The following is a 25323-nucleotide window of genomic DNA, read 5'->3' as shown; positions in this document are numbered from 1 at the left end:
GCCTTTTATATACACATGTGAATTAGCACTCATGTCTTTAACTACACTTATTATGAGGGTGACATATTTCAAATGAACAATCCATAAATCATGAAAGATCATTTATTCCTCACATTATTCCACTTGTTTTGGTACTAGAGATTGTTGTCCTGGCAGGACATTAACCAAATCTTTCCACAATTATGCTTTCTTACCAGATCACGTTATGTTCACCACATGGTTAGTGCTCTAATCTTTGATCAGAGTTCAATCTGAGATAGAAATTCCAATTTTTTTTGTGTTCACCTACTACCATAAGGACAATGGGTGGGGGAGCTATTTGTAAAGGAGTAGTGTAATCCTGCCTATAAAGACTAACAACTGTGGGAATGGCACTTGTTATGCTACTTGCATGAAAAGCTACTTGACAACATTTAGCCTTCAAAGTGCTATTGCACCACACAGTCGGTTCTTTAGGTCTGAGTCTGTATCAATGTGAACCAACAGTGAAGCTGTTAGTCTTACTGATTCTCACCAATGGCAACAAGTTTTAACACTTCAAAGTAGTTCAAAATATTTATAAATGTTACCATTTGAACTATATCTTAATAACAATAATAACCTGTGACTGAACTGCCATTGAGGGCCAGAGCCTACTTACTAACTGCCAGCCTTAATCTCACCTTCCAAGGTGGAAGATCATCCAACCAGTTATGGTGTGAAGTGTGGTCAGCACAAAGAATCCCCACTTGTTTTTGTAGGTTTCCGTGACCTTGTTACGCTACTCATTCATAACTCCCCAATTTCCTCACAATGGTGGGTTGCCACCGGTCCCATACACAGGCCAAAATCTTATGAGAAAAAATGAACTATATCACAGTGTATCTAATGATATCAGTTTGGCGGTTATGCGGAGATAGGTAATTAACTCTGATAAACTTAGTATTCATTTTTCCATGTAAGTTTTTTTCAGCGATCGATTTCACCACTCGTCTGGTTCACGCCTGATGAAGTCACCAGATGAGTGGGGAAATCGATCGCTGAAAAAAAACTTACATGGAAAAATGAATAGTAAGTTTATCAGAGTTATATCACAGTAGTCTTTAATTCCACATGAGATCACAAAATCCATTTCTCCTAACAGTGTTCTTGAAAGTAATAAAAATCGTGATAATTCCCAGGATATTTAGCCTCTGCAAAAGTGTTGCATGGAATTTTTCAGACTGTGAGACATTTAGTCTGTATTGGAGTTAAATTCCAACTGAAACATTCTAAGACAATCACCATTGGTATAGGCTGATACCAATACATCTGTATGGGCTGAGCTCTTAGTTTCTTCTATATTTGTGAATGGTCCGCTATCAACAAATGCTTGCAGAAAATTCTCTACGGTTATTTTTAAAGTACAAAAAATGTTCAGATGCAAAGTAACTGGTATATCTGAACCTTAGATCTCAAAGTGCTATTGCAACCATGTAGTTTTTTTTTTCTCTCTCTTTATTGATACCAATACTGCTGCTGCTACTCTCACCGATTCCAATCAATATCTATATTTTAATTTATCATCATTTTATTTTATTGAGGAAACTACACTCATATCAAATCTTATTGAGGTATCACATTCATATTCATAAAATCGAAGGCATAATTCTTATATGTGCTTGGGACTTCACTCATTACTTTTTAAAGCAACTGAAATGAATCACTCCAAAATCGCAAGTATGAATTGTTTATTGCACGCAACATTTTAGTCCTTATAGAATGCTTTAATCAGGTTAAGTAATTGAGACATGCTGGATAAAACAGTAGAATTCTCTAAATTGAGCAATATATTCTTGAGAACGCATTTTTTTTACCTATAGAATTAAAAAGGAGTGGTGTTGCCTAAAGTAACCATAATAACTTAAAGAATGAAGAAAAGTTAGAAAATATTGAATGTTACATGAGAATGCTAGGGATGTGGGTAAGATAGCACAGAGAATATAAAGATTGTGAGTGGAAAAGTAAACATCTAGAGAAAGAATGATTAGCTGGTAAAATTTTAACTTGGAATTTTTCAGTTTATTGGTTTTCATGTAGTTTTGTAGCTATCACTGTTAGATGAAAATCATTGTTGTTTGAATTAACCATTATTGAATCTATTTGGTGGTAACAAAAACTCTGTGTAATGACTGAAAAGTTGCCAGCGATAGACATTTTGTGCTAAGGATTTCATAGCAAACCATTTCAGTTATTAGAAACGAGTTAGTCAAAAGCAGCTTTCAAGTATCATAACATGTAGGTTGGCATTTTGTCATTGAAAACTCACTAGAAAGGTGTGTCTTGGATGAAAGTTGGGTTCTTTTGTTTAATAAGCTTTGGTTTGATTTTTGGTTTGGTTTTTAGGGAGGGACTGACACTTTGCGTGGATCGGAAGGTGTGCCATCTTGCAATGCCTCTGACGCAGGGAGTATCATCACAAACCCTGCATTCCAGCGACAGAGAACAGGGCACCAGTCATTCCGCAGCACCGTTTCCGATAGCGAGATTGAACAGGGAAATGTGAGTTTTCAAACCTCAGCAAATAAAGACTTGGTCCTTGTACAGTGTGAAATGTAGTTCCTTTACTTCATATTAAAAATGGTACAAAATCACAACACACACCTTGTTTTGGCCACTGATTTCTTTAACTCACCTCAGTCCTTCTCCATGAATGGCAAAAAAGAATGAGTCCAACTATTTGAACCATGTTTTGACCCTTTCCTCCCATCCCTGAAGAAGAATTGCGGTTGGACAAAAATTCAGAGGAAAGAACAAGGGATGTGTTGTGATTTTGTCTCATTTTTAATACGTTGTGCCACATTGCCTGAAATAACAACTTTTAAATCTTTACTACACTCATGTTTTGGGTGGTGCTTTTCATTTTCTTCTTTTGTTAATTATTTATTCAGCTTAACTTATGTTCTAGAATTTGAAATGGGAATGCAAACCTCAAAGAACCATGCTTTCAATTTTTTCCAATTTTTTGCTGCATGCAATATTATTTAATACTAGCAATCTTTAGTTTCAAAATTATGCTCGACATTATTAATTTTTGCACAGTGTTCAATAGGAATAATACCTCAATGAATGCATGTGTTGTTTCTAGCTCTCTCTAGCTATTAAATGTAACAAATCAAAGTATAAAATTATTTTCCTTTAGTTATGTCAAAGAATAACTATAGCATTGAAAAATATTGCTAGCAAAATGATAAATAATTGATGAATTTAAGACATAAGGTACATACACTGATACAGAATTTTTTATTTTCAATTAGCTAGATATTGCATTTGAGTTTATTTTTGACAGTATGCAATAGTTTCAACTCAGTTTTCTCATTTTCTATGGTGATATTTTTTCTACTATAAAGCAAAATTCTTGGATATGGAGAATTTGCACATGCACGATTTGTGTGTATGTGTGTGGGTGCACAGAAGTTGAGTGAGCATAATTTTATGTTTGCTTGAATACCTAAATCATGCCACAACATGCTTGGTGCTTGGTGATTTTTTCCCCACATATTTTGTGATTTTTCTGACTTCAAAAACTGTAAAAGTGTAAGGAAAATCAGCAGAGAAGATTAAGATTTTTATTGCTAATTCTTTTTCTTATTGCCCTGTGTGACATTATTTTACATTGTTACTCACTATATATTATTATAAACAGCACATTCTTTCTTTTTACAGGAGGTAACATTTAATAAATGCCTCTTTCACATCATGTGACATGGATTCCTTATTTCAATTTCAATTTCATTAGCTGGGATAATGCAAACAAAAAGTTTCTGTAAAAAAAAAGGACAAATGTGCTGTTTAAATAATAAGAAATTGTAAAAAAAGTTGCATTTTCCAGCAGAAATCTTAAGTCAAGTCTCCTGTTACATTATTTTTCAAATGTGGCATACTTATGCTCAAAGCCTTATTATTAAAACTTCTTTATTTTTTTTCTTATAGTTTCCTCGGCAAGCTAAACAAAGAACTCCCAGTGTTTGGTCAAGTAAATCTTCATTGAGTACTGGCTTCAGGTATCATGGAGGAAATATGATAAATACTTCCACCACACCAAGCCCAGACACTGGAAGGACTTATTTGTTTGAAGGTGAGCTATTCTGTAAGACATCACTTATATTAGAAACTTAATATACTTGATGAGACCACCATTATTATCATTAAATGAAATGTACCCTAATAGAACAGTTATTTCTGACCTCCTTGGCAGAGTGGTTAGCACAGTGCACTGCCAGGAGTTTCAGGTTCGAATCCCAGCCTGGGCATGGATGTTTGTGAGTGTTTCTTCATCAATTTCATCATATCATCACTTGTGATTATCCAAAAAGTGGCAGAAAAGTAAAGTAAAATAAACCAAATCAATCAATTAATGAACCTAAATATAATTAGTTACCAACAGGAAACACATTTAAAAAACACATTTCTGCCCTCCAGACCATTCTAAAACTGTATTTGTATTGTAGATGGTAGGATACAAGGGATAGATGGTAGGATACCTTGCTTAACAGAATGTTAGTTCTGTGATGTTGAGCTCCATGTAAGATGTCCAACTCGGCATTGAACTCAGCGATCATGTAGTCATAGGTCTCTAATATATAAGCACAGTTAGTATTAATGTCTCTCCAATTTGCTGCTATTCACTGGTGTTCAACAAGTGTGCCAATGTGTAGCTGGAACTCCATATTAGCAGCTAGGCCAAAGACTGGCACTCCTCTATGATAGTCAAGATTGGTGAGTGTATGTGCCTTCCTTCTTTATCTCTAAGATCTAGCAATCATACATCTCTACACAAGACATTTAAAACTAACATAAATATATGAACATGTACAAATATAGGATATAAAGTTACAAAATAATAAAAAAGATATGCTGTCCAGCAAAATAGAAGGTTATTAGGTTACCAGTTATGGCTACTTAAGTTTTTCTTTATGCAGATGTTACTCAACTCTGTTTTCCTGTCTTGCAGCACTTATTACAAAGGAGAGATCTTCCCTGTGGGACCAGATGCAGTTTTGGGAAGATGCCTTCTTGGATGCTGTGGCCCAGGAGAGAGACATGGTGGGCATGGACCAAGGACCAGGGGAGATGATGGAAAGGTACATTTTGCCACAGAGTTGCATTTTACTGTACAATTCAAAATATTATTGACTTCTTCATCTCTAGTAATTCACCTGCATTAGTTCAAATACACCAGGTGAGCCATGGAAAACTGAACCAAATTGTATATGCCTACTATTATGGTTCTTTGATACAGAGCTTACAGCATGAAACTCAATGTGTAAAGTGAATAAGACATATGCACTTAACATTTATAAGATGTGTTGAAGGTGGTCAGTAGTGATCTGAACAATCAGTTATGTCCAGGAGAGCATTCTTTGCGCTATTGACATAATTCTACCTGAAATATGCCATGTTGCCTGAAATATGCCATGTGTATAAAGTTCCTCCAATGTGCAAGGATTGTTTTCACAAACGTTCCCTTTCAAGTTCTCTCACAGATAGATTTCACAAGCAGATAGGTCTGGTGAATGGGGTGGTCGCAGCTCAGAGTCAATCGAGTTTCATCTGTAAATACTGTGGCGATGGAGTTCCGGAGTGGAATGGGGTAAAGGCCATACGTGTACCACATTGCTCCCATCTTGCTGGAAGTCACATTACTCCTTTTTGTAGCCTGTCAATTGTGCTTAAAATTCTTATAATATCCAAAGGCATACAGTGCTGTTTACACTCCTGTGCAAGAAGGCAGGAAGACATGCTTCATTATAAATTCAAGTACACTCTTGGGACCAGTAATTAATGTTATGGGACTTTATGTTTCATGGAGCTTGTCAGTAAGTTAAAAAAAAGAAAAATAATGATCAATTGTTGAAAGAGTGAGGCATGATTGGAATTACATGAACATGACCAAAGTACACAGTGAAAGCCTAACCACCACTTTAACTTCATAAGAGGGAGAGGGAAGGGAGTACTGTAGACTCTCCTCTTGGAAAACTGACCAATACTGTATGCACGTGTAGACTATGAATTAAACAATCATAACAGTTATGCAATCAGGATTTAAACTTCAGAGTTATTTCAGTTTTTTTACTCCTCCTATACAATTTTAGATGCACACTACCTTTTTTAAGTATGAATGCACCAGTTACATGGTTCATTGCGTCCCTTCATGCAGTACAGTGATGTTATACCAACCTAGTCACCAAGCTAACCTCTTTCTTCACAATTTCCGACTTAGATCTCTTTGTTGTTTTCCATTCCAGGTATACCGAAATTTCCCATTGCTGTGAATACTAGTACTATCTCTCTCTAATAAAGGCACAATGGACAGAAAGCATACTCGGAGATCTAAGTTGTAGAAATTATATTGATGCCATTGGATGGCTTGGCATCTTTGCAGAGTCCTGGCATAGAATACCATCAGAAACAATGCCAGGGGTGGATGCCTTTCCATCATCCTGTCTGTCTCTTCACCTGTCCAGAAATACAAGCAGATAAGAAAATTATCTTTTTGTCCAATACATATTTTGTATGGTATTTAGAGGTATATTAAATGTAACTCTTTCCTCTAGAATATATACCTCTCCTCTGCCTTCCCACTCATTTGAGCGCACTAATCAGAAAAAGGTGAAAAAATTACTTCATATGAAAGGAATTCCTTTACACACTTTATGTGCATTCCTATTTTTGTTAATGTTTTTTTGTCCTTTTGTCAAATTATTTGTTTTTAGTTTATAGAGAAAATGCATCTATATGTATATATCATAGGGACATGTATATTTTCCCAGGTATAACTCATTAAGTGAGACAGAGCGGAAGCGATTGGAGCATGATGAAGATCGCCTCCTGTCTACAATGCTGTATAATTTGGTGGCCATTTTGGTCATGGTGAATGTCAACAAGCAAGAAATTAAGAAGAAGGTTAGACGACTTCTGGGTAAAAGTCACATTGGGTTAGTGTACAGCCAGGAAGTTAATGAACTTTTGGATCAAATTAATAATCTGGTAAGTTTTGTCCACGATCTCTATTTTCATCACTAAATTAAGTTGTTTTTTTTTACATGACGATTTTTGTGTAGATAATTACTTTCAGCATTAGGGTGCATGATCTGAACTATCACACATTCAATGTGTTAAACTAGTTACACCAACTGAATGGTCCAAAAGTTGTATTCTGTTATCTTAATGAACATAATATCAAACTAGTAGTCAAGCAAACTATTTCCGTGAAAGTTGCCTGCTACCGATCCAGCTATGGAGCTATCGAGATAGGTGGTAGAGCAGCTGGACCTTGCACTGTAGTAAATAAAAAGACTTCTATTCTATTCTATTCTATTCTATGGTGTAATACCATAGCTTGAGTGCACATGTACAGCTTAAGTATGGAAAGTTATCCTGTGCATTGCACCATGCTATGAAGGCACAAAGGGACATAGATGTAGGGCTCAGTGGATAACAATTGCATCAGCATCAGTTTGTTGATAATATTACCCATCACTTCTACAGACTTTGCATGTCTCGTGTGACTCACAAAAATGCCACACAGGACTTCCACAAAGTGTAAATATTCTGGATATTGCACAAAATACCTAATTTTTCATTACTTTTGCAATGTTATGAACTACTTTGAATAGTTACAATTTTCAAGCATTGGTCTCTGTGTCAGTGGAAATCAGTTAGGATGTTGACACTGGTATCAGCATTAGTTCAAAGTGGACACAAATACAACACAATGCTTCTGTTGCATCTGGGTAACCATTGGTGAGAAACTGAACGAACCTTTGAGTGCCTTATGCAGATACATTAACAGAAAAATTCCATACTAGGATCACCAAGTCTGGGACCGAAACTATATCTACCAGATGACTTTGCCACAGGTCTATTGTTTGTGTTCAGAGAGTAAATAAATCAATTTGGACAGAGAACAATTAATATCAGTATTTGGAAGTAACGAGTTACTCATAATGAAGTTACAAGTAACATTTATTTCTAAAATGAGTATATGCAAATCTGTTACTTCTTTCAGGTTATTAATAATGAAATTAACATCTATTTTCATATTACTTTTATGTATATTTCAACAGTAAACCAAAAATAAAAATAAAAATTTAATATTCATATTTAAATTTATTACTAGCAAATTTTTTGGGTAACAATTATTAAATTATACATTTTTATTTTGAACTTTTTGGCTCTTTATTTTTCATTTAAACATATAAGATTTATTATGGTTTATGATAATTAGTGTCAGTGTTACTTACTTACTCAGTAGATAAAATTAGGAACAACTTGCTTGAAATGCATGTAATATGTCCTAAGAATTGTAGCTTGAAGGATAAATTACTTTTAAAGAAACAGTACCAAAATGGAGTTACATTTTAAAAACAGGAACTGCAACACAATGACTTTTTTGAGCAAAGTACTCAATTATATTTAAAAAGTAATTTTCCAAAGACTAGTAAATATCAAGTAACATGACAAGATCATTGTCTGTAACTACTTTTATAATGAGAACATTTATAATACATCTATTGTGACAGCTAATTGTCTCATAACCCCATGTAAACTCTCCACGAGTGAAACACTGCAATTGATCCTTTGCCAGCAGAATCCTCAAATTAACCAAATAAGGAATTTATTGAATTCAAACATGAATTTCATTAAGATTTTTTGAATGTGCTTAAGGGGATAGAAAATTAATCAATGAAAATGAAATTTATTAAAACATAAAAATTTAAGATATGGGGAAAAATTGAATATTTTATGAATATCAGCAAACCTGATCAAACTTCAACATGGAACATTGGGAGAGAGAAATACTAGATTTTTGATACCTCTTCCATAGTACATTAATGAGAAATTTGTAATTAATTATTCTTAATATTTAATGCAAACAAATTTTAATTTGCATTAAAGTGTGGGTAACACTTCTGAAATATATTATATAATTGTTATTCATAGGAGCAGTACTTCCACTGCAAACTTAATGATTGCACACAATAATTTGTGTAACTGAAATAATGAGAATGAAACTTAATTTGGCAGTAATATGTGATTAAACTTGTTCAAAATAACCTGGTGGTGACTATTAGCTAACTTGAAATATTTTTAGCACATTTTCTGCCAAGTCGGTCACAATGACCGAAACTGGTGCACACCAATCACGCTATGTTGGTCATTATGACCAAAACATGTGGCTTGAGTTTGTTGTCCCTAGAGTGCCACCGATCACGATTATAACAATGATGCACATAAGGCATGACCGACAAGATGTGGGAGTCGAGTGCACATCAAATGTATTTTGACTGTTCTATTTTTTACATGAAGAAAAGCAAAATTTTCGAATTTGCAAAATAAAGTCCAATAACCGCTTTGGCACAGGAGGCAAAATTGGTGAAACAACCCTGGCAGTTAATGTGTTAATGAAAAACATGAAATGTATTAATTAATATTTAAACATGGAAACATATAATTCAAAATCTATTGCAGATTCTGAAACACTGATAGTAAAAAGCACCCATATATATAATTTTTCCAGGCATTCATTCCTATGGTTAAGTTAAATTGGATACAAAATGATACATTTTTACATTTATTTAATTGATTGATTGATCGATTGAGTTGGTGTTTTAAGTCCACTTTATGCACAGTAAGGCTAATCGGGACTGGACCTACAGTTTAAAGTGAGATCTGAACCACTATGTGCTTCCACTGGGTATCGAACCTGGGACCCCTTGATTACAAGGTAATGGCGCTACCACTGTCCCATCAGGGAGGCCAACATTTATTTAAGAAAAAGTGTAATTTTGAGTTATTTTCACAACATTTAATAACTTTGTCAAAAAATTGAAGACAGCGAGAATATATCAATAGACTTTACTTCCAGATAGTATCATGGTAAAATAGCAGTTTTTTTGTGAATCTCTTTTGAAATCTGAAATTCTCAGTATCATAAGGGATGATAACCAACTAAAAGAAAAGTCAGATCTGAATATTATGGTGTGATAGGTTTGGAAGAAAGGTCAGCCTAGTGGATAATATTATATTGCAACAATATGAGGTTAAACTCTGAAGTAATGGAATATATAAATCGTGGTACCTACCACAAAACTTGTGTAGTTGAATGTCAATCCTTACAATATAAAATAAAAGTTGAACATAGGCATTATATATGTTTTACAGCATGGAAATGACATAGACTTGAAGCCGCTTGGATCAAGGCAGATGCATCGCCAAAGCTTCACGGTGCACGCGGGGGTTGATGCATCTGGTGACCTCCTTTTTTTAGAAGTGCGTGAGGATGGACTTGTTCTTAGGTCTGTGAATGGTGCCATAGTAGAGAGGTGGTGGTTTGAAAGACTTGTGAACATGACATACAGTCCGAAAAACAAAGTCCTTTGCCTCTGGAGGCGGAATGGAGGGCAGACACAGCTTCACAAATATTACACCAAGAAGGTATGTTGATGATGATGATGATGATGATGATGTATGTTCTTGTTGTGAATGTGCCACTTGGTGGAACTAAGTAGTAAGAAGACTGTCTGATGCATGTATCTGGAAATATATTTTTCATTATGGGGTCATTCCATGATAAGCAAGTCTCACATATAAGAACGGGCATATTATTCATTGGCATATGCTTGTATGTTATCCTTACAATAATAATAAATAAACCAACCATCTTCACACATGTAGAAATTTTTGGATAATTTGAAGTTGCTGGACTTCTAATTTTATTTTACTTGCATGCATGTATTGGTGTTATATTATATCTAATTAATATATACAATAAATAAGAATTGTTGCAGTAAAATGGGTCAAATTTTCAGAATACACCATTGGTATTATTGTTATAATATTTTAAATATTATTACATGAAAAAGTATAAATGTGGGTGTAAAAATAGAGACTGTGCGGTGCTTTTTTAAAATTTTGAATTATTTTCCTTACTAACCCAATAATAGTCAGGAAAGCACTAGGTAACCTATCTACACTATTCCTACGAAAACACAGAGGCATTCGCGCCTTTTTTCTAGTATTCTTTCAGTTGCTTAAATGCCTCTGAAGTGACTGGTTCTTCTTTGGCGGCACTCAGTACTGAGCACAGGAATATTTCCTACCTTAAATCATAGCACGCCATCTATGAATTTGGCAGAAATAAGACGAATCAAACGACGTTCGGAATGCAAATTATTTGTATGTAGAAACCATTGCAGTACCCATATGAAGTGTCCGAGTTGTCAAAATAATGATTTTGAAAAGTAACAACATCCAGTTCCTTTGATTTGAGTCAGTATATTTCATCTCACTTTTAATATTTTTTAAGTTTCTTCGAGTTGTGTTTTCTACATTTGATTGCTTTTTCTGCAAGTCAGTAATATTTTGACTGAGAATTTTTGGAACAAATAGTTCCTTTCAATGTCCATATAAGTTGTACGATTTCAATTCTTTTTGAAAAATACGTTGCAAATTCTTTAATAAAATACATAGAAATTTTTTGAAAAATATGTTGAAAATTATTGGAAAATACATTGAAAATGTTGTCAATGGTGAGTTCATTTTTAGGTCCTTCATTATATGGCAAAGTTTTAATTATTTTCAGAATAGTATTTTGGTGCATTTGCATCAAGAGTCAAAGCTTGTAATTCTATGTGACACTTTCATTTTTTTACATTATTTCTGTTAATTGCTAATGATAATGTCTAAAATTGACATGTTTGCGTTCATGTATATTTCGCCTGATTTCCATTAAGTTCTAGTGTAATTCAACATCGATTTGCATCAATAAGTTATGTAGATAATATTGGCTTTGATAGGGTGGCACTGATTGTCGCACGTGGGACATTTGGGATGTGGATGATGGAGGGTTAAAGACAATCATTCATTATCTAGCTTATTTCGAGTAAAGACCATGAAAATTTGTATGAAGAAAAGCTATTATACATAAGAAATATATTAAAATATATTAAATAAATAAATGCCAAATGAAAGATTTATATAGTAGCAAGAAGGTTGTTATTTGCAGTTGATTAAAAATATCCCTCGTTTTTATTATTATTATTATTATTATGCATCAATTTTTCTACAAGCTGTCAATACAAAACAATTCATCTGAATCGAATCCTATCTTTGAGTAAGCGTGACGAGAATAAATAAACTTCATATTATACAACAAAAAGCACAAGTAATAACATAATAATAATCCGTGTCACAACAGCCCATGAAAGCCAGAGCCTACCTACCATCTGCTGGATTCACTCCAACCTGCCAAGGTAGGAGATAAACCAACCAGTTACGGGGTGGTGTGTGGTCAGCACAACGAACCCCCAGTCATTGTTGTAGGTTTTCCTTAACCAGGTTACACTACTCATTCAGAGCTCCTAAATTTCCTCACAATTGTGGATGGTCATCAGTCCCATACGCAGACCAAAATCTCAGAAAAGTTGTTATGCTTCTCCCAGGAGACCCAAATCTGCACTCGTCCTGTAGCCGGAGCCTTAGACCAGACAGCCATTGTGTGGTTCAATAAGCATAAGTATTTTCTTCTAATTCGAGTGGTGAAATACCCATTTCAATTTTTTTAAGCAAGAAAGCTCATATAGTTTTAGCTCTTGTGAACTATTTTGGGGAGATCAGACATCCTGAACCTCTTCCTTCTAGTACATTCTTTCAGTTGCAAGTATAGGTTGATGTAAATATATGCTGCTTGATTTAAATCAGGGTCCCCAGTGGGGGAATATTTCAGTGATTCTTTTTGCAGTTTCAATCTTCATAAAGTGGGAATGAAACAAATAAACTTTGTCCGACTCCCAGTAACTTATGTACGAGAAACGAGCCTGCCCTGCTTCAATATTTTGAATCCCTTCATTAACCCACTATGAAATGAATAAAAGTATTAGGGCTGCACTGGGCTCTAAGGTACATTTGGCACTAAAACAAATTTATTATGACAGAAAATTATTTAAAATATTTTTTTGTTCTTATCAAACCAGGCTAGAGCTATGTGAATGCCAAGAAGCACATCTCAAAATTGGTTATATTGCCTTCCTCTTTTATTCTTCAATTAAAACATAGCTTGTGCCTTGTGCCAACATTATTAAGAATAAATAAAGAAATTATTAGTTTTCACTTACTTTTATTACTGGTTCTGGAACTTTCTTATTTTCTTACACAATACATTCACTCCTCTAAAAATAGTTTCTCAGATAAAATAGAGAATATGACAGTGATGTCATTTCATTGGATATTTCAAGGTGGTTTTGATTATTCTTTAAGTTTTCTTCTTTAGGTCATTTTCTTGTTATTTGTCCTATTATATCTTGTTACTTTAATAAATAATTTGCACATAAATTTTAATTCCAGTCTTTATTCTTTGACAACAAATTTGCAATAGCATTATATAGAATTACTTCTACAACTAACCAAAAGCACAAATAAAAATAGGTAAAAGCAGGAATAGGTTTAAGAGAAGAACCTCTGATGATTGATTCCAACACCATATCTATCGTTGTTGTTATCTTACCTCTTTGAATCGGCAGAAATATTGTGTTTTAAAATGTCTGTCAGATCTAATAATGAAAGTAATTGGTTCTAAGGGTCCTGGGTTTGAATGCAAACCTGGACATGAGTGTTCTTTGTGAATGTTCTTTTGTCCTCATCTTTACGATTAGCCAAAAGAGACAGAGAAAGCAAAGTAAAATAAACTAAATCAGCAATAAAAGTAAGATTAAATAAATTACTTATTTTATTTATTGCTATATTTTTCTTCAATTTGATTGCAGTGTAAAGAACTGTATTACTGCATCAAGGAGGCCATGGAGAAGGCAGCATCCCGCGGATCAGGAGCTGTGGCGGGAGTGGAATTGGGTGGAGAATTTCCAGTGCAAGACATGAAGACGGGAGAAGGCGGTCTTTTACAGGTTTGCATGGAAGGCGTTGGACTACTCTTCGCAAATAGCAAGGTAGGATGTCTTTCCTTTCATTTTGTGTTTTACAGTTTTATGTTGATGTTTCAAGTATCTTAAAATTAAGGTATTGAAAGAACAAAATAATAATAATATAGGAGTTACCTTCCGCTGCATTTAAAATTTGCTTGTTTTTGAGTTATAACAAAATTCTGAATGTGCAAGATTTTTTTTACTTTTTTTTTAAAAAAAAGAGAAAAAATAACAATTTGAAGAGAAAACATAATGTGTATTTAAAAAATAAGGTTTCTTACTTATTGAACTGTAATTCTAAATCAGATGTGGGATGCAGTGTAGGTACAAAAAAGAAGTTTAAAAAATATATATTTTGTATTGTCGTGGCAAAATGTTAAAAAACATTTGTTTATTATATTTTTTTTATCTATTTATGTATGCATCTTCAATCGGCTTCTCTTTCTGACTACTACACTATGACTTGCTGGATGTTTATATGTTTTTGCAAGGACCTCTCAAACTTTCCTGCTGCTCTTGCTACATTCAATATATCCAACCCCCTTTTTAAAGATTCGAAGAAAAGCTGTTATGATTTGCAGAGTGAATCGGATTAATAAAAAAGTTTATGAAAAGAAAAGAAAGGTAGATTTTCTATTTCATTTCTTGGAATTTTTTAATTTTATACATATATATACATAATTTATTTACTTTTATAATTTTTTTATCTAAATGTCTTTTACTCTGCATGGGATATCTTGAATGATATCTGTACTCAGCTAGATGTAATCTCTCAGGCTGATTCTTATATCTGTTTGTCTTTTTATAATATCTTTATTTTTTAATTTCTTCTTGAATGTAGTTTATTCTATATTCTATGGTGGAATAGGCTTAGGAACTTTTGAGATGGTCCTTGACAATATTGATGGAGGATCCCTCTTATGGTGGGTAATATAATATTTTTGCATTCTTCTTTTCTTCATGCATACAAACAACAGGATTTTGAGGTATCTAAAAATAAGAATACTGCTTTCTGCTAAGTAGTTATTGCCTTTTTCTAGGATTAATGGTTATATTATTTATTGTTAATTTATATATACACATATATTTATATAGAAGTACACCTGTATTTTAACCAATTAGTCAGTGATGCCAGTCAAGCATGGCACTTGGTTTACCTTGAATTTTATACTTGTAACCATACCCCAGGTATTAGACCATCTCTGAAGTTTCCTACGCAAATAGTTTCTAGGATGCTTTAGTAGACTCCTTCATAGCTTTTGTTTATCTCTCTCTATCCTTTCCCTCCTTTTTCTAGAATTTTTAGTTAGTTTTCTTCTTTCTTTTGTAGCTTCTTATGTTGAAAGCTGTTGTGTGCTTATGCATGTTTATCTTTAAGTTCATTGTGTTTATTTTTATCATTTACCTTCTTGCTTGAACTGCTGATATGGCCAGAATGCACGTCATTCAAATGATATTATCAATTGTGCTCTCATCTTTTTTTCCTCACATGCCCACTGCCTCGTTGAGTTTTCAAACTGAACAAAAGTGTAAGTGATGGCTAGACCTTTACTTAGCTGCTATAGTAGAACCATAGATGTGCTCATGTGTGATGATGTTAGAATTAAAAGAAAGAAAAATCGGTAATTATATATTTTTTTTGCCATTAGTGCATTATCACCTCAAAAAGGAAACTAAGTAGTAGATCTATTATCATCAAATAAACATCTGCCCAGTTCTCTATAACACTATTGATTTTCGAATTTCAAGCTTTGCACTGTAGTCTTCCTTGCATAATTTTCTATAACAGATAATGCATATTACTTTTTTTAATGTAGTTTTTGCAAAATGTGTACAGGGTGGTCAAGAATTTGCATGGTGTGGTGCACTTTATTACTAATAGATATCTGGCAACACTATGGGATGTTAGAATTGACAACTTTGTGTGCACTGTGCCTTCTTAAGGGTGTTCTATTTATTCCAGTTCTAATGAAAGAAATGTTTTTCCGTAAATCAACAATTCATTCTGGTAATTTTTCCCCACTCACTTAACATTTTTGGTCTTTGAGCCTAACATACACATCCATAAAGAACATATTAATAGTTTTCGAAGAAACTTATTATTTTGACTTCTGTTATACAATGTAATATGTTACGGACAGACTGTATAACCATTAGATAATGGTTACCCTGTGTAATGTGTGATATCTCTGGATAAAAGGTGTGCAAAAGCATCAAATAGAATACGCAGCATGTGCATAAGTAATGATAGATCAGAGTAAGCCCTTCCACTTCATCCTGATGGTGTGCCTGATGACATTTTTCTGTTCCTATAAGACATTTTGTTGAACATTGTGCCTCAAATCTGGGATTTCTGGAATTTTATGTTCCAAGTCAGCCTGTCGCCTCAGTACAACTTCCATTCCAACTCTACTGCAACATCAAGTCTGTGTTTGTTACTTTTAGGCTTACAACAGCTAGTGCCATCTATCCTTTATTGAAGGAACTAATTCAACCTGACATAGCCATTAAAGCTGTGTAACATGTATCAGCTTTCAGAAAGATGCTTTCAGTGAGGAAGGGTTAGGGTGACCATAATAATTTGTCCCAAAAACCCAACGATATCAGTTTACCCCTTCTTGAAAAATCAGTTAGGCCAAATTAAAAAAATATTGTTATTATTAACTAAAGGATGGGTCACATAAATAACACATCATTAACAATAGCGGTGGCTCAGTCGGTAACGCGTCTGACTACCATGCTTAAGGTCCCGGGTTCGATCCCCGGGCGGTTCAAATCCGGGAATTTTTCTAACGATGGAAGCGGCCCCGGTGCCCACCCAGCGTCGAATAACATGGGTACCTGGGGGAAACCCTGTGGGGTAAAGGCGGTCAGGGGCGTGATGCTGATCACATCACCCCCACTCACGACCGGATCAAGAAAGTGTGGGGCGTTACCCCCACACCCCCTATATGCCTTCATGGCGTGGTACTATGCACAGGGGAGCACTTTACCTTTACCTTTTTAACAATAAATTAAATATGATCTCCCGTTACCAAAAGTTATTAAAGTGGAACCCCGATTTTACATTCCCGGATTTTACATTTTTCCACATTATACATCCAATCTCAATGGTCCCTACATAACAAAATGTTATAAAATTTTCCTCGATTTTACGTTTTCCCTCATTTTAAATTTTTTCAGCTTGGTCCCCTGAAAAATGTCAAATCAAGGTTTCACTGTAATTATTGTAATCTCGGTATGATTTACATGGCATTTCTCATCCTTTCTGATCAACCTTTGATGTTAGCCCAATGTTAATTGAATGTGAATTATTGTTTTAAGTGCACTTTATGCCCGGAAAGGCTAATCTGGATTGGACCTAGAGTTTAACCCTTAACTGGGCAACCAGTGTCTATCAGACACTGTTGCTTATATTCTTCGTCACATACTCCAAACGACACTTCCTGCAAACCTGATATTTTTTTACTTTGTTTGTTTCTCTCTTTTTTCTCATTTCACAATATTTGACTTTGTTTGATAAAGAAGGTCAGGTGTAAAAAAAATATTTTCCATTTCACTTACGTAAATGGGCAAGCAGTGTCTGTCGGACACAGTGTACAATTGGTATGTAAAGAAGTCTACTTGAATATGTATTAACAAATTTTTAATAAAAAATAAAGTATTTAATAAGACATCACATAAAAATATTATTAATGCTAAAATTGAAAAATATGTGAGCAAATAAAACAATTTCCTCACACTACCTTCCAGCCTAACATGTTTCATATACTATGCTGCAAAAATTACAACAACATGCAATTACGATGATGATGTTGATGAATACAAGAATTATGGACATAACAATGATAATTTGGTTAAATATCATGTTACTCCACAGCGATGAAACATAAATACCTCGCGTTAGAAGGGCAACATCCATTTAAAACAATGCAGTGTCCGACAGACACTGCTTGCCCGGACATGTTACAAAAATAGCTTGCCTGGATAAGGGTTAAAGTGGGATCCGAACCACTGTGCCATGTGCCTTCACAGGGTATCAAACTCGGGGACCCCTGGTTTACAAGGTGACGACGTTATCACAATGCAATTGGGGAGGCCCATGCTAAAGTTGAGTAATATCAGAAGTATTTAGCAGAAGAACCAATCTTCTTGAGACCAGCTTTATTCTTCATCAACTGTTTATAAATCTCTCTCCGAAATCCTTACCCCACATATCAGACACACAACTCAAGTTTTTTTTCTTTTGAGTTTGTGTCAAGATGCAGGAACTTTAAATTCTTGTTGCAATTCCATATTGAAACTGCATGTACGCTTCTTGGCCATGCTTATTCACTGCTCTACAAATAAGGGAACACACACACACTCATACACAAAACAATACAATATTTTTTTTTAGCATGAAATGTGTGTCAAATTTTGACTTGGTTTTCGAGATAACTCCAAGAATTTTATAAAATGGGACAAATGGTGGCTTTTTAATAATATTGATGGGATGACCGAGACATGCCTCTGAAATGGGACTGTCCCGGTCAAAATGTGATGTATGGTCACCGTAGGAAGGGTGATTGTGTAATAGGCTCCAAAATACCACATCACATTTCAGCTTGTTGATCAGAACTATTTGATATTTTCTGATAAAAGAGTTGATGTATGTAATAGCATTTTTATTGGAATTGTAGCTTTCCTGGCGACGTGATTTGAACAAGTGTTCTCGGGTTACCAGCCAGGTTAAATTGGAATTGGCTTCCAAAGTTTCGAGGGCATACATTGCTCTCATCTTCAGGGAATGTAGAAATGGCGACCAGTGTTAGTTAATATACATGACTATAATGTGGCAGAGTTTGGATCCTGTCTTCATATTGGCTCTCTCTGGATCATGGTGTTCTCATTGGCTGGTGTCTTGTTTTTACGGAGAAGTGGGTTCTAGGCGTGACTGAGCTAAAGTCCCAAGTCCCTGTTGAGATTGGTGTTTCCCATGATTTGGCTATGGCTTCCTTTACCCGTCAGTCCCAGTAACTGGCACATTTGACTATTATTTTGGTGTCAGCAAATAAAATTCTGTGTCCTTCGGTTTTTTTTATTTAGATGCATATACCAAATATACTATGTGACACCAAATCAATGAAGTAGATGACTTGGTGGTGCACTTTGTAACCAACTGAAAGTGCAGCAAACTAAATGGGGCTATTGTGTTTGTCCCTTTTTCTATTTCATGTGGTCATCATACTTCTTCATCGTTACGATTAACCCAGGGAGTAGAAAGAGAACTGTAGAATAACCAAAGATAGAAATAGTAGATGGGGCATGTAAGAGGATTCAGCATGATTATCTTGCATGCTGCAAACTGATGTATATAATACAGACTTTGGAAATAGCCTGTGTCTCACAGAGAAATTGTAGTAGCTTACTGTAAATTAATGAAACTCATATGGTTCATGAGTCAGGTTTGACCCCTGGGCAAGCCACAATTTTCACCAGTTTTTGAATAAATTATTACAACTTCTCTGCCACATTTGCTACACCTAATAGCTCTCTCAGTTTGAATAAAGCTTTATACATCGTAATTACTTTCTGCAGTAACTGCACCAGGCAGTTTAATGTGGATTGTGATTCAACATTTTGCAACTTCTCTCATTAAATATGTGTATACTGTTACTTAGTCTTCCATTTTTCAGCTGACTGCTGTATTAACACATTTGCATGATGCATTTACAATTCAACGTTAGTACTTCTTATCATTATGATTAACCAGATACTGTTATTTAAAAAGGAACTGAAAATAACAACTTGCAATTGGAGCCATGAAATGAAACCAGGGCCCCTGCTTTTGAAGCATATTGTTCCAAATCTTGCCTCATGAAGAAAGGGAAGTTGCAACAACTTATGTCTACATTTGTAAATCAAGACTTTATAAAAACTTTAAAATTAGGTACTTTTATTGCAAAATTTGTTCTGGTATTCAAAAGTAATCTGATGCTTTTTTATATTAATTCTACAATAAAAGCTAAATTTACTACCTAGGTATACTCTCAGACCTTTTTTTATATAAGTGAGAAATTTTAGTTAAGGAATTCAATGTTGAGTAGAGTGAGTCTGTAGGTGGGCAAGCTGCTTTCATTATGGCCCATGGCCCACTCTGCCCCACCCTTGATGCTGCCCTTACTTTAATATAAAGAGTATGAGTAGATCTGTGGAAGTTCACTAGGTAGGAGCAGGCACATGCAATTTATAAAAATTCTAATCAGTAAAATCATCAGCTATTTTAACAATGATACAAATTATTACTAGATCAATCAATCTCATCCCTAATATTCCTCTGATAATGTACTCTCTTTCTTGCCAGAAGGAAGTTGCATGGTGGAATGAAATGTTCTTCTGTTGTTAAAGTAAAGTGGAATAAAAAAGCATGTACAAAATGTAGAAATGTTGATATGTGCACTGCACTTGTGCAACATTGTTGTGTATTCTTTCTCACATAAAATTGTGAAAACATTTGTCATTCTTGTTTCGCGAGAGCTCTTTCTTCCTCTTTTGTGCTCTTGCACTCTCTCCCCTTTTCTCTCTTTCTCTCTCTCTCTCTTTCAAAGAATTTTCTGTTCCCACTTCTTTTAATATTAGAAATTACAATATTTATGACAATTTTGCAAAAGATCCTAATCCATAAAGTGCACAATGATGTTTAGTATGATTGCAGTGCATAATGTGGAAATTGTTTATCTTTACTGTTAACTGCTGGCTCAGTGGCTGAGCAGATTAAGTGGTTGACTTTCGATCTCACTGCAGAAGTTCCAGGTTCAAATCCCTGCCTGGGCATGGCTGTTCTTTGTAAGTCCTTCATCAATTTCATGTAATGATCACTCATGCTCAGTGTCGTGATTAGCCAAAGGTAGCAGAAAAGCAACATAAGACAAAAATACACAAATTTGCTGTGATCTGAGGGTATGATAATAATAAATCACCTCCAGAACTCCCAAAAATACCATTCCTCTGTACATTTAATGTAATAATAATTATATGCATGAGATACCCCTGATGCAGAAGAGGAACTCGAAATCATGATTGATTGTTTGATTTGGTGTTTTATGTCCACTTTATGCACAGTAAGGCTAATTGGGACTGTACCTACAGTTTAAAGTGGGATCCGAACCACTATGTGCCTCCACCGGGTATCGAACGGAACTCGAAATTACTCCATGTAAAGGAGATCTGAATGCAAACAAATTCATGGCTCTACTTAAAATAAAATTGCCGTTACACATGCTTTCGAATTGAATGCACATGTATTTACAAATATTAGATAGCATCAGTCGGTACAAGGGTTTTAAACACCTCCATTTGTCACTGTCACATCTAGTAGTAAAAAATAATGCCCTGCCAGGAACTTCCATCAGCTTGAAAATGTTTTGTCTTTTTTATTTTTCAAGAGTATAATGTTGTTTATTAACAGTGATATATGTAATTCCTCTACACTACAACCCTCTATGAACATGCAAGAAGCCAAATATGAATAGCACATGACACTAAATATGTGGCAAATTTGACTAAAAAATATAAAATGATTCCTCTTGCTGATTGGTGATGAAACACAACTCTGTACTCAGTATTACGGTCCACACTTATTTACATATTGTTGTTTGTTCTGCCATTTTCTGGTCATGTATGTCAGTGTAAAAGTTCTGCCAAAACCAGGCCCAAGGTGATCATAGTCTAAGTAGCTGGTATAATGAAGATATTACATTGTTTAGTTAGTATGTAATGGTTACAGTGATTTGATGATGTGTATGTATCACTGTCTCACATTTGTCACACAAACAAAGCCCAATTTGTATAGGGAGTGCAAAGCCTCATCTTTTATCAAAATTGCTGTTACTGCATTCTGTAAATCTTTTTAGTTTGAAATGTGTTATACAATATTCTTGATAACTTCATAAGTTTCACTGTAGCGAAGGCTTTGCTCCTTAATTTGCTGCCTCAAATTAGCATTTATTGTTTAAGGCTGTAGTCTCCATATTCGAAGTAGGTTGCAAATATCCTCAGTGTCAATACACATATAATAATTTTAATAATCCAATGTAAGCCATTTGTCACAGTGACAGCTGTTAGTAAGTTTTATAATTAAAGTCATTCTGTTAAACCTTTGTTTCATCTTTTAGCCAACACACTATAATTTCTGCATTATCTGTTTTTGTCAAATTGCAAAGGAAGTGTAGAATGAAAAAAAAATAGAAAATCAATTATATTACAGTGAGTTTGGCAGATCTGTATATTAATGAAGGACATTAGTTTTCATAAAATGAAAAGTGGAGGCAAAATTTTCTGTTGAGCTATTAGTATAAATGCTTAAGCAAAGCTAGGAGCAGGTATTTATGTATGTTAGCTTATTGTATTGCTTAAGATTTTGCTGATGGTCATTTCGTGAAGGCAATATCTTCATCAGTAAATTGCTGGAACATTGATGAGAAAAACAATATTTAATATATTTTTTCTCATTATGCCATTTATAAAAAAAATATATTGCAGATATATATATCCTTGTGTATAAGTTATGAGGTCCTTGAAGACATTAAAGTGCCAATGGCATTATCGATATGTATTATTATTATTATTATTATTATTATTGTTATGTTTGTGGTTGTGTGCACCATTTCCATGATTAATTTACTTATTTTCCAGTTCTTCGTGAGGCTTGATCACATTCGGAAATGCTTCACCCAGAAAGGAGGCATATTTGTTTTGGAAGAATACAGTGAGTATTTTTTTTTTCATTTTTGTATGTGTTAGGAATTTCTCATGCATGTGCGCGCACACACACACACACACTACACACACACACATGAACACACATGGACATCGAGGTAACTCTGGAAACATCACTAGGTAGAGAAAAATGAGTCAAGTTCTGGGAAGAAATGAATAATTTTTCACAGAAATTGGTGCAAAAGCAATAAAGAACATACAGAATGAAATTATTCAATTCAGCCTCCACCAGCTGCCACAACCAGACCAGAACCGACAGTAGGCACACTTGGCCTCTTTGTTCATGTTCATCATCACTAGGGAACGGAACTTTATGTGATAAAAAACTCAGAAATATTTATTTTTTTATGTCTCATAAATGTTGAAAATATGTGATAAAAACAGGAAAATATGTGACAAAAATAAAAAAAAACATTTGGTAACAAAAACAAAGTATTACATGCATTTTAAACACCTGAAATCAGTATCTAAATGCTTACCTCTTAGTGAGCTATTTTTTGGAAGAGTTGGAGTGGATCACCATAGTTTTTTCCAAATTCTCCATTGTAAATCTGTGAAGATTATCTCTAAAAAGTATCTTATATTGTGAGAAAGATTGCTCCACATCACAAGAAACAATTCTTGCATATTTGAAGCACGAATGCCACTAACGCTGAAGTTTTCCAAAGCTTCCTCTTCCTCTACTTCACATCCTTCCAAAACACATGCAATATGGCACAACGTTTGAAAACCTTGGTTTTTCCCAAAAATATCTGTACATTTAGACATTAGCACTTGTGCGTTAGGTCCAGTGGGGGTAATATTTTCCCCCAGTAGGATCGTAGGCGAGGCGCCAGAAGTCTGCCAGTGAGCGTGTTCAAAGAAAAAATAAACCTAACACTCTCGATATGAAAAAGGTGTGGAAAATAAACCTTTTTTCCTTCGAGGTTTCGAGGTAGCTGAAGAAAATTCGCAAAATATGTATTTACATATGGAAAACTGGAAAATATGTGTTTTTATGTAAAACAAAATTTGCTGTGTTGACATATAAGGCTATGATCAGAATTTTGGCAAAAACAAGGGTCTCTATCTTACCTCAGAAAAAACATTTATTTACCTAAACTTACGTTCCCTAATCATCACCTCCATCATAGATGCCTTGAGGACACCTTTGGGATTGTGATGGTTCACACTTACCTTTGCCTTGACTATGCCCCACATGTAGTAAAGGGAGATGGATTGCAATGGCTGGAGAGGTTGCCGTTAAGACATGACTGTGTCTTCCCTACCATGAGCTGGAGAAGAGTGCTGTTGCACTGCCAGACTGATGGTTGATCTCACCATGCTAATTTCTTGTGCTAGGTCACTCATTCTCTCTCTACCATCCTGACCGATCTTCTCCTTCAATTTGGCCGTGAATTCCACACCTCTTTTTTGGTCACAATGCTTACTGTCAGCAACTAACCCCTCTTGGTTGTCAGGCCCCCTGAACATCTTGGGTAGGTTGTAAACTTGAAAAACTTCTTCATGATGGATGCAGTAAACGCAGTTTAAGTATTACCTACTTGAAGTTATTTTTTATTTAATTCAATATATCAACATTTTAACTGAGTTTTTAATTTGTTTTGTGCTGTATTGTTTAATTTTCTTGCTAAAAGGTAAGTCAGATTTTACCATGATTGTTTTGGTAAGCGATATATGAAGTTTTTTTTAAAGAAAATCATGCCAAGTGTTGACACCTTGAACAGTAGTCACCTTGGCATGTCACAAAATTTGGTATGCTATATTTCTCCATGTTCACTTGATTAAAATATTGGTATCTATAGTAAGGGCAAAATAGCTGTAGTCCTACATAAAAACAAAAGTACACACAGGTTTTTATCTCAGTAGGAATATTACATTATAACCCTTACCTTATACACATAGTCAGTGCCGGATCTACAAGTCTTGCCCCCCCCCCCCCTGCAAAATATTAGCAAAGGCCCCCTCTGCCTACCTATCTTCACACACCTTGCCTCATGTTGACAAAGTCACATACAAGGGCTGCCTACAGGGTGATTCAAAAGTCCCTCAACACCCCCCTATGAAAAGTAATGGGTTTAGTTAGGCTTGGTACAATTGGTCATGATAGAAACAGGTTAGACTATTTTGCAATGGGGCTGGCTCATTGAAGAGCATGAAGACTACAGTATTCCCATGCTTTGTCCTCTATTCTCACACATATTCATTCATAATATACGATGCATTTCTTTAAACTGAGTGATAGTTCCGCATTATTGAATTGATTGATCAATTGAATTTTTGTTTCAAGTCCATTTTATGTACAGAAAGGTTAATCGGGACTGGACTTGCAGTTTAAAGTATGTTTTGAACCACTGTGCCATGTGTCTCCACTGGGTATCGACCCCTTGATTACAAGGTGACAACGTTACCACTACTCCATCAGAGAGGCCTCCATATTATTGATTTTGCCCTTTTCAAAGCAGAATCCTGCATAATTTCCAACCTGTTGTGTGCGAAGTTTCTGTGTGCAAAAGTTATGTAACATGTTTAAAGTTATACATTGGGCCCCTTATTGGTGGGGGAAAATGAGAACTGGAGGGGCCCTGGCACTCTGCCCCCCCCCCACCAAGGCTTCGGCGCC

At 34.9% G+C, this 25323-nt stretch overlaps 1 protein-coding gene across 15 annotated transcripts in view; it reads left to right on the top strand.

Moving 5' to 3' along the window:
• The window catches only part of Rab3-GEF (Rab3 GDP-GTP exchange factor), a 335149-nt gene that overhangs the window by 286586 nt on the left and 23240 nt on the right, over positions 1-25323 (top strand). For 13 of the 15 annotated variants that reach the window (XM_083134034.1, XM_083134032.1, XM_083134044.1 and 10 more), the window contains 7 exons: positions 2365-2520; positions 3952-4096; positions 4973-5102; positions 6792-7008; positions 10186-10458; positions 13785-13964; positions 22617-22689. In XM_083134034.1, the coding sequence (XP_082990160.1) occupies positions 2365-2520; positions 3952-4096; positions 4973-5102; positions 6792-7008; positions 10186-10458; positions 13785-13964; positions 22617-22689 (1174 nt within the window). Of the gene's footprint in view, positions 1-2364; positions 2521-3951; positions 4097-4972; positions 5103-6791; positions 7009-10185; positions 10459-13784; positions 13965-14917; positions 14991-22616; positions 22690-25323 lie in introns of those variants that run through there. The other 2 variants (XM_083134039.1, XM_083134038.1) reach the window with 2 other exon arrangements.

This window comes from Lepisma saccharinum, chromosome 13 (assembly GCF_977018435.1).
Source record: "Lepisma saccharinum chromosome 13, izLepSacc3.1, whole genome shotgun sequence".
In the NCBI taxonomy this organism is placed as follows: Eukaryota; Metazoa; Arthropoda; class Insecta; order Zygentoma; family Lepismatidae; genus Lepisma; species Lepisma saccharinum.
The sequence above is the reverse complement of the archived record's forward strand: the minus strand, read 5'-3'. Positions and strand labels throughout refer to the sequence as shown.